The sequence below is a fragment of the Montipora foliosa genome, chromosome 12, assembly GCF_036669935.1.
Source record: "Montipora foliosa isolate CH-2021 chromosome 12, ASM3666993v2, whole genome shotgun sequence".
NCBI lineage: Eukaryota > Metazoa > Cnidaria > Anthozoa > Scleractinia > Acroporidae > Montipora > Montipora foliosa.
The window spans coordinates 2525544-2536137 of NC_090880.1; the positions used below are offsets into that span (position 1 = coordinate 2525544).

Genomic DNA, 10594 nt, shown 5'->3' on the forward strand with positions numbered 1-10594 from the left:
TACTTTGACATTTCTCTTATCACTGCCTTGCAGTGGCATTCCTTCAAATAGTGACACCTGGAGGCATTTTTCCCTTTAATTTAGTATTATGACTGCCTTATGGTGGCATTCCTTCTTATTGCCACGTGGAAGTAAGGCAGCTTACTACAGTTTTCTGAAGAAAATGTTCAAGATTTTGAAATCTGTGAAATTAAAGCAACAGGATGTCTCTTCTGCAATTAATGTAAAATGTAATTTTACCTAACAAATAAATGCAAATCAGGGGAAAATGGTAAATAAGTGACTGAGCTCCCGGAGTGGGGACTGGAAACTAGACATTTCAAAGCCCTTTTTCTCAAAAACTAGCCGTACATCCCCACCTTAAAATTTCAGGATTTCCTTTGTGAGAAAAAATAATCATGAATAGACAGACAGGTTTTTCGCAAATTAATGGCAAAAATGTCGATGTTTGTCTATTTTGATAATAACTGAAAAATTGTCTGATAAATCTTTTTAAAAAAATGTTGACAGTTATGTCTTCATGTTGTTTAAAAATTGAAATTTCCAAAATTTTAACTTTGTTGATGTCTTGGTTTTTACGCAAATTATTTTGAATGTCTTCTACAACGTATAGATGGAACAACTATTTCTGGTACTTTAATGTGGAAACGTTATGATCACATGGGACCCTCCCATTTAAGCAGCTTAAAAACTTGTTAGTCTTTCCCATTGTCCATTTTGCCACCACTCTGCTGATTTGTAAGTCCCTAAAAACTAATGTTGACAGTTTTATACCATTAGTTGGAATTTGTTGTGTCAAACAATATGTTGACAAAAATTGGGTGCACATGCTATCCTTTTGCAACTCAATCACTGATGCAAATATCAATTAAAATGAGTTATTTTTGGATGAGAAGCGAGGTAGATGGTAAGTTTTCAGTTATTCATCTTAAACGACAAATGTAATTTGTGATAATTGTAAATTAGCATATGTTGCTATTTTTGCCGGCTCATATCAGAGGCCTCGTGAGCAGTGTTAGGTGCGCAGTGGTTTGTGGGATTTAGGTTTGTAGTTTGCGGGCGTTGGTAGGCTGTCATTCTACGGTCAGCCTTCACCGTGTGCACACTTCCAGTTTCGTTGATTGTTATATCGCGCTGAAAAGAATTGTCTTATGCCTTCGTTAGGCTGTATATGATAACGTTCTTTTTCATTGTATTTAGTGTTTTTCAAGAAGAAAACCTAGAACCCCAAGGGTTGCACCACTGCTTTAGTCGGGGGTACATGTTGTCCGGTTTTTGCTTTCACCTGCTGGTTTTTAGTGATTTTCGTGTCCGGCTCTGATGCATTTCTCTTCTTTTCATATAGATTTGATTTTTGTACCCATTTTAATGCTAAATAAATGGCACGGTGGCTTGGCTGATCAACGCGCCCAAATATTATTGTTGTGTTAGTCCAGTTGAGTAATGGATGCAAAATGGAAGACGTGTTTTTAGACTGCTCAAATACTCTTTAACATCCTTACCGTCAAATGTTAACTACTTTGGGGCTAAACTGCCACCATTAAGGAGGCTCGAATCAGTTTCCACGCTTCCAAGTGACGCTCTTCTTAGAAGGATCGGCACCACAACATTGTATCATGTATTGGTATTGTGGTATTGCTGAACAAGATACAGTCATTATTGTGACGTAATATGTCACCGTGGCAACGGGCAAGCTCTGTAAAAACACCTTTGATTTTGTCTTTAGTTGCTTATATCTCAAAAACGAACTCAGTGACCCCCATTTTTTATTTCTGGAAAGTAATCAGAAGGGCATGATGAAACTTTCTGCAAAGTTTTAAATAATTCTGTCCAGTGGATTCAGAGCCACCTTAATTTTGTGATTTTTTAAAGGTAGCTCTGAATCCTCTTGACAGATTTTGTTTTCAACTTTGCCGATAGTTTCATCGTGGCCTTCTAATCTTTTTTCAGCTAAAAAGGGTGTTCACCGAGTTCGTTTTGGAGATATGCGCAACTAAATCCAAAATATAGGGTGTTTTTGCTGGGCTTTCCCTTTTGAGAGAATAGTTTACGACCAGTTATATACATATTTGGAAGAAAACGATTTTATATATAAATATCAATCGGGTTTTTGCAGAATTCATTCGACTGTCACTGCATACCTACTTGAGGCTACGGGCTCTTGTGCGTATAACGTTGACCGCGGAAAAGTCAATGTAGTCGTCTTCCTGAACATAAAGAAGGCCTTTAATACAGTCAATCACGAAATCCTTTTATCTAAATTAAGCAATTATGGAATATGCGATAACGCACACTCTTGGTTTGTCATGCTTGGACAACAGCATGCAGACTGAGATGATCAGTTAATGGCTCGCTCTCTTGGAGCTTCTGTTTAAGCTGTGGTGTTCTTCAAGGCACTATCTTAAAACTGCTGTTATTTTTACTGTATATTAATGATCTACCAAGTTGCCTTTCAAATTGTCAATCAAGGATAATAATAATAATAATAATAATAATAATAATAATAATTATTATTATTATTATTATTAACAGAAATTTCAAGCTCACGATACAACTTTTTAAAGAATTTTTTTTTTTTTTTTGACGCATAGCTTTTTATTATGATTCACACTACTTACAACACTGGTACATCTACCTACACAGTTTACAAGAATTACACAATTAACAACTACAGAAATTTCAAGCTTTTTAAAGACATGTTTCGGCATGACTCATGTCATCATTTAATGTGTTGTGTCCTTTTCCACTGTTTTAAATACTTTAACAATTTGAGTACGTTACCAATTTGAAATTTAAAATACAGTAACAGTTACAATTCTGCGCGTGCAAGTGCACGAGTGTTAATTGCATGATCGAGTTACAAGAAGGAAAACTCATTGTGTTGTAATTGCGCATTTACCTCTGGCTTTAAGCGGCTGATGTAGATCGCTTCTTTGAGCTTAAGACAATGTCTAGTTTTGGCTGAATCCACAATCTTGAAACAATCAACCGAACACTTGCGTTTACAACTAGGTGAACCGTTCAGGTGTTTGAATAGATGAGAATTTTTGTCAGTCGAGAGATGCTCTTTTACCCTGGTTGCAAAGTGGCGTGACGTCTCGCTAATGTAACGGGAGTTACACCCTGCACAAGTAAATTGATACACAACCATAGATTTTAATGCATCTGGAATAGGATATTTGAAACTGAAAAAACACAACACTCGTGCACTTGCACGCGCAGAATTGTAACTGTTACTGTATTTTAAATTTCAAATTGCTAACGTACTCAAATTGTAAACTTATTTAAAACAGTGGAAAAGAAAACAACACACTGATGATGGCATGATTCAAGCCGAAACATGTCTTTAAAAAGTTGTATCGTGAACTTGAAATTTCTGTTAATACTGTTATTGTCACGAAGTTATGGCAATATAATAATAATAATAATAATAATAATAATAATAATAAATGTCAGCATAGAAGGCTTCGGGGCTAGAGTGAGCAGCGGTTGACTCAAGTTCATCGCGGATGCGTTCGATCTTTTGCGCAAAGATGTATGCCCATGATACTCGCCTAACCCACGCCGGTTTCAGCGTTGACAATATTCAATTTCCTCTAAACGACGATTTAGTAAGTGTTAGCAATTGGCTCATAGCAAATAAACTCACGCTTAATATAACAAAAACTGAATTTATGCTTATTGGGTCAAAACAGAGACTGTGTACTTTAACAGTTCTCCTAGACCTTCAATCAATGGCGCTCCCATTGAGCAAATTACTACTGCTAAATCACTAGGAGTTCTTATCGATGATGGCCTTACTTGGTGAAGCCATATTGATAAGTTAACCAAGAAAATTGCTTTTGGTATTGGGGCCGTAAAACGAATCAGGCATCTTGTCCCCTATGGGACCTTATATTCTATTTACCAGGCCCTGCACGTCAGTGTAGTACAACCGATTTAAACTACTGCAATATTGTTTGGGGAAACTGTGGGGTAATTTTGCAGGACAAATTGCAAAACCTACAAAAAAGAGCAGCCAGTGTTTTGACCTACTCTAACTATGACGCTGATGTCAATAATTTTTTTGAAATCCTCAAAGGCAAATTGAAAGAGCAACATTGGTACTCAAGTCCCTACAGGGAGTAGCGCCTGAGTATCTCCAATCGAAATTTGTCCGTCCATAGCGAATCTGGTTATTGTTTGAGAGACTCTGTGAATAAGGTAAATTTTCCGCAACCGCGCACAAACTACTACAAAAAACAGCTTGAGCTATAGTGACGCAGTTTTGTGGAACAGTTTGCTATTAGAACTAAGGAAAGCAGAGTCCCTTAATCAATTGAAACTATTGATCAAAGAGGCTATCTAAGGCACTATTTTAAGCACGGCATTCATGGAAAGCAGCTTTCATTTTCTGAACGTTGAAGCCACTCGATTGGAAGCAGGTAAATTTGTTTGGCTTACTGTGTTCATTTGTTGGGCTCGTGTGTTGGCAGTGGTCATGAGTCAGTCGAATCCCGTTGAAACCACAAAACAATTGCTTAAAGGGACACTGTCATGCTAAATTTGCTGTTTTTTGGTCAAAACTGGGTAAAAATCTAAATTAGTAATTGATTTCACAAGTTCAACATTCCTGACAACCCACTTACAAGATATGAAATGTGTTTATGGCACAGAGAGCTATTCGCATTTGATTTTTGGCGACTCTCTGAAGACATCGTCTCCAAAATGGCCAATCCATTTCCATCCCCTCCATCCTTGACCGCAACCAACAAAGAATAGCTTCAGTGCACTTCAATGGTTATTGGTAACAAAACTACAGCATTATTTTTTGGTCTTCATTGATGCAAAGACGTCTTTTACTGTTTTCAAGTTTGGTTAAAGTGGTAGTACGACCAAAAAAATTCTTTGGATCAGTCAAAACTATATTAACTAAACACTAACTGACCCAAGTTTTAAGTTCTGATTTTAAAAAGACATCTGTTTATTTTAACTGAAATTTTCTTATTTATTGGTCCGCCATTACTATCTTTAAAATCTTGTGAGAGCTGGGTCGAGGAGAAAATGACGTCAAAGACTCACTAGTTTAAGAATGCAATGCGTGTGCACGCGGCTGAATTAATATGCAGCACGGGAGTTTCAGGCTTTCAGACTTTTAAATCCGTGTTTTGCATATATAATTAATTGCGTTTACACGCTGAAATTTTAAGCCTGTGAGTAAATGACGTCATTTTCTCTAGATCCAAGCCTCTGAGGAACAATCGGTCAGTTTTGAACCTGAGTAATGGCGGACCGTGAAATCCAAAACTTACACTCAAAATAAACAGCCTTTGGATAAAACTCAAAGCTCAAAATTTTGCCAGTTAGGTGTTAAACGAACACGCTTTAAAAATCTGAAGGAAAAAAGGAACTGATTTTTTGGTCATAGTACCACTTTAAAATAGCGTGACACTGCTCCTTTAAATTGTCCAGAAGACTAGAGATTCTGATCACTTCTAGATGAAATTACAGGGGCAGCACTTTTCTTCTCAATTCCTTAAAAAGTAAAACACGCAAGTTTCACGGTCCAACCGGAGTTTTGGATCTCGCACATACGTCTGAATACGTCTGATACTCAATCAACAGAGTTGCTTGACCTTAGAATCTTTTACTCGTTTGCCTCGAATATATCAATCATGGTGGAACAGCTGTTCTATTCAAAACCAGGAGCCCATGAGTAGGAGTAAGCAACTCTCATATATTCCTGTCACGGCGTTTTCACAGACACATTTATTTTTAGATTTCCTGCGAAGGCGACTCCCGCAGGAGCCCGATGATGAAAACTAACTTGTCGTCATAGCGTCACCGAACCGGAACTTCCTTTGTTGTTTTGCGGCAAAAGTAGTCCAAAAATAGATTGGTCTGTAATTAACGGCAAAAGTGCCGTGACATAGGCGTAGCATGGGGAGTTGCTACTCATAGGTTCTTGTCAATACTCATCTTTTCTTGGACTCGGGCCGAAAATACGCGCAATCACGGTAGTGGTATAATGCTGCTGTAACCGTTGACGACCGCTATTGCTTCAAATTTCTGAGACTGCACAGAAGGGCCGGAAGTCCGAGATTCGCGGACTTCTGCTTTGGTCAGAGTCCGTGTTCTTGGCGTTGTTCAATAGAAAAGCGGACTCTGGGGACAAGAAGGATTCAAACTCCGAATATTGTACGTTGTTGTTTATTGCCAGTGGTGCGTAGATGCGTAAATTACAACTCAATGAAAAGCAAAAGAAGTTGACATTTCACCACCTTATAAGCACGGCATTGAGTGAATATTTTGCCTGCAGACACACCAACTTGTGAAAAGAAAATTCTCACGCAATTGCGGCTCGCAACCTGCTTACAGGCTGGTGAAATTATAGTACAACTTTTTTTGCATTTTTTTCAGTTCTGTCGTAGGTCTGATTTACGACACTATTTGTGGTTAAGTCGTGGTATAAGCTACTTGCATTAGAAATTCGTAACCAAATCGTGCTGTCTAAATCACCCTTTATTAAAAGAAGCACTTTAAAGTTTTTATGAAAGGCGACACATTGTTGGTTTGGTTCTTTAGGCAACAAGCTATCATCTGGGAGGTCGTGAGTTTGAACCTCAGGCGGAACAAACCCTCGGGTTTTTTCAATAACCGAGGAGAAAAGTGGAGCTTTTGTGGCCCTTATTTCTAAGGGATAAAGTCGCTAGATTCCTTGGATTTTTGGTTGACTTTCAACTTTGCGCTTTCCTTTTACCGGAGGATGAAAAGCTTAGGTTCGCAACTTTACGTGACCACATCTTAGCCAACTGAGAGGTCTCATTCAGTGAAGACCCTTAGCGACTGGCTGGTAAAATATCTTCCTTTTGTATTGCAGACCCTGCTTCTTTGCTCTACGCTTAAAATATTTTCCGACCACCGCTGGCGTCACGTTTAGTTCGAGTGACGAGAGACTTAGAAAGGAAAAAAAAAACAACAACGGAGTTTCCTCGACTCTTGGGAGGGTTGTCTCCCTTGGCTTAATAAAAACCCAGTTGTGGTGAAGATTTCCTCTGATGCTTCAGATTTTGGTTGGGAAGGCTTCATCCTGTCACCGGGCATGCCGCCTTTTGAAATTCGGAACTATTGGGTGGGCGATAGCAGATCTCTTGCGATTTTTGTCAAAGAAACGCTCGCCTTTGTTATTACATTGCAGGCTGGGAAAAGCCTCATTTGGGAAAACCCTCGTTACCAATGCGCGTGTGGATGTGCCCATAGACAATATGGCCTTTTTACAGTCTTGGGAGAAACAAGGCTGAGAATGCACAACTTAACGACCCTCTCAAGAGGTTGCACGAGACAGCCTACGCCTTAAAAGCAGTTATTTCTTTATCTTCTACCACCCCGGCCGATATGGAGCGCAAATAAGCGGGCTCAGTTAGAAATTCCCACCTGTTGTCCGGGCAGTCTCCTTCGCAGCCGTCTTTCGGGGTGTCACGCAAAGCTCCCCCGAAAGGGAGGAGGGAGCGTGACAACCCGATAGACGGTTGCGAAGGAGACTATTCCCCGGGCTGCTTAAAACGAAAGTTACCAATCCCCCACCACCTGGGGCCTGTATTTTGTCTTAAATCCCTTTACTTTCCCAACTAATTCCCACCTTCTTCCAGGGTGTAGGGAGAGAGGGTGGGGGTTTACGTTGACGCATGTACACAGGCCTCTTGACAGAGAGACGGACTGGGTTTGAGGCTGGTGATCACACCTTCTGTAGTTTCTTCTCTTGTAACATAAGTAGTCCTAACTTTTTAAAAATTTCTTAACCAACGCATTATCATGTCTCAAAGTTCTGCGAGTATTGGTATGGAAGAAGACGTAGAAGTAGCTGAGTACGAAATCGAAGATTTGAACACTTCCGCATCGGATTCCAATATGGCGGACCTTTCACAGCCAATGCCATCAGATCCATCAAAACACTGTCAGGAACTTATCTATCGTCTGGATGCTCTGAGAAGAAAAGAGAGTTTCTTGGATGTAACAGTTGCAGTAAAAGACAAAGAGTTTAAAGGTCACAGACTTGTGTTAGCAGCAGCAAGTCCGTTTTTTCTTTCACTTTTGGTCAGTGACATGAGAGAGGCGAAGGAACAGTTCATCAGGATAGAACTTGAAGAAGCAACGGGGTCAGTCATGGAAGAAGTTCTTAAATACATTTACACTGGTAATGTTGCAGTCACCAAGGAGAACGCCCACGACTTAGTGGCAGCAGCAGATTATCTTCTCTTACCAGGTTTGAAAACTTTGGCTTGTGATGTTTTGGAGGAAAACATTACAATTGAAAACTGCATTTTCAATAATTACTTTGGCGACAAATATCAGTGTTTCGAATTAATTGGGGAGTCCCGTGGGTTTATTTACTCAAATTTCAGTTCAGTCATGAAAACAGACGACTTCCTGAAGCTCGAAATTGCGCAAGTCATGAAATGGGTTTCCAGTGATGATGTCACTGTCACCTCCGAGGAAGAAATTTTTTGGGAATAGTTAACTGGGTGACTCACAAGAAGAGTGAACGAGAAAGCAACTTTCGTGAATTGTTGAGTCAAATACGTTTGAAATCCATATCTCGCAAATTTCTTTTCAACGAATTGGTCAATGAAGAACTGGTAGCAACAAGCAAGGAGACTTTGAATTTTGGGTTGAGATCCATGGAGTGCTTTTTTGATCCCTTCTGTGAAGATGCTGCCAAGCCACCCAGGAAGTGTTTGGAGAAATACATAGATGTGATTTTTGTTTGTGGTGGTAGGACGGCCTTATGCTATCTACCGCTGAAAGACATTTGGTATCAGTTCCCAGACATGTTATTTGAACATCAAAGTCATGCTGTTGTTCAATACAGAAATAAAATCTGCATTTTCGGGGGACAGCGTGTTGGACCAGGAAAATCTCGAGTAATAGAATACTTTCTTTCCCCCGCTAATTCCTGGGTGGCAGTTGAAGGAAAACATGAAAGTGATGTTTGTTCTTGTTTATCAGTTCTAGATGGTTGGATTTATGCATTATTTAGTGACAACATTTTTCTATATAAGCTTGATGAGAATGTTTTGTGAGGCTGTGGCTGATCCACCAACTATTCGCTATTATGGAGCTTGTTTAGTCAGTGATAAAAGACATCTTTACTTAGTAGGGGGATATGATACTTTTTTCCAATTATCTGGAACAGTGGAAAGGTTTGATCCTATTTTGGCCACATGGGAGAAGGTTGCAGTTTTGAATGAGGCAAGATATAATGCTTTTGGAGCAGCCATGAATGGCAAAATCTACATAGCAGGTGGCATAAACGGTATTGGGGGACATCATACAGTATTGAAGTCTTGTGAGGTATATGACCCATCAACTAATGAATGGCAAGTCATGAGTGACCTCAAGGTGTGTCGTCAAACTTTATGCCTCATCTATATATTTTGAAAGGAAATGCTATGTTTTAGCTAGTCAAATGGAACCTTTACATAGCATATGTAAAGGCTATGTTATGGGACAGTTTTTTGTCCAAAAATAAAAATAGTTTCAACATAGTTTCTACATAGATTCGAAACAGAAAATACACAACACATATAGTGTATACATAGTTACATACAACACTTACATAGTGATAACATAGGGTGTAAATAGGCTACAAATAGCCTCTACATAGCGGTAAAAAACTGGAAATACATGTAGGACAAACATAACTGTTTCATAGCATTTACATTATAGTGTAAATAGAATCTACCTACTAACTGAAATTGAGGGTCCATAGCAAAAATTGCATGTACATAGCACTTACATAGAAATACTATAGGATGTAAATAGGCTTTGACTAGCCTCTAAACATTTATGGAATAGTATTGTAATAGGAATTACACATCTCATGCCTAATGCTTGCATTTGAACAAGGTCAGAAAAATAGCTTGAACTCACTGAGAAATAGAAGTACTAGTGCACACATGGAACACAAGAAACAAGGTTATCATATCCTGCTCCTGTAAAATAATATTCCAGCAAATCAGAAATGTGCTGGAAACTACAAAAAATCCATTGTAGTCAAGCTATTAACAGTTATTACCATAGCTCACAGACAAAAAAAAATAGACTACAGATTTCAAAGCAGTTACATTTTTTTATTGCATGAACCTAAACATTTAACTCCTGCCAAAATCTTTGGATTGGGTTCTTGTTTTAAATTTAAAAACAAAAAAAGCTTTAAAACATTTCAGATAAACCACAAAACTATAACAAGTCTGCAAGGAGAGATCCCCAAATACATCAAACCATAACTGGCTGAGGAGGCAGAATTGGCTGCTAAGCATTTTTGTCTGCTGTAAAGGACCTTTCCCTGCTGTCCCATCAAATAATTTTTTTCAGATGTGTCTCTTTATACTCTTTCATGGCAACCAAAAAAAAATACAGTACATATACTTCAATCACTGATCATTACAATTAAAGTGTGTGAAGAGTAGACTCATAAATTTGGGTCTCTACTTACAAATGTCCATAATAGCTTTCTCAGGCATTTTCTGCATTGATTACAATAGTTAAAGTGACAGAAATTGGCCTTTTTGCGAGAAGGAATCAGTTGTCAATCGTACACATGTAACTTGCCGTA

General features: G+C 38.7%; 1 protein-coding gene across 1 annotated transcript; it reads left to right on the forward strand.

Annotated features, from left to right (window-relative positions):
* Positions 1–7791: 7791 nt before the first annotated feature.
* Positions 7792–8493, forward strand: LOC137980534 (kelch-like protein 3). The gene has a single exon (XM_068827991.1). It carries the CDS (start codon positions 7792–7794, stop codon positions 8491–8493), a length of 702 nt encoding a protein of 233 aa, XP_068684092.1.
* Positions 8494–10594: the final 2101 nt, after the last annotated feature.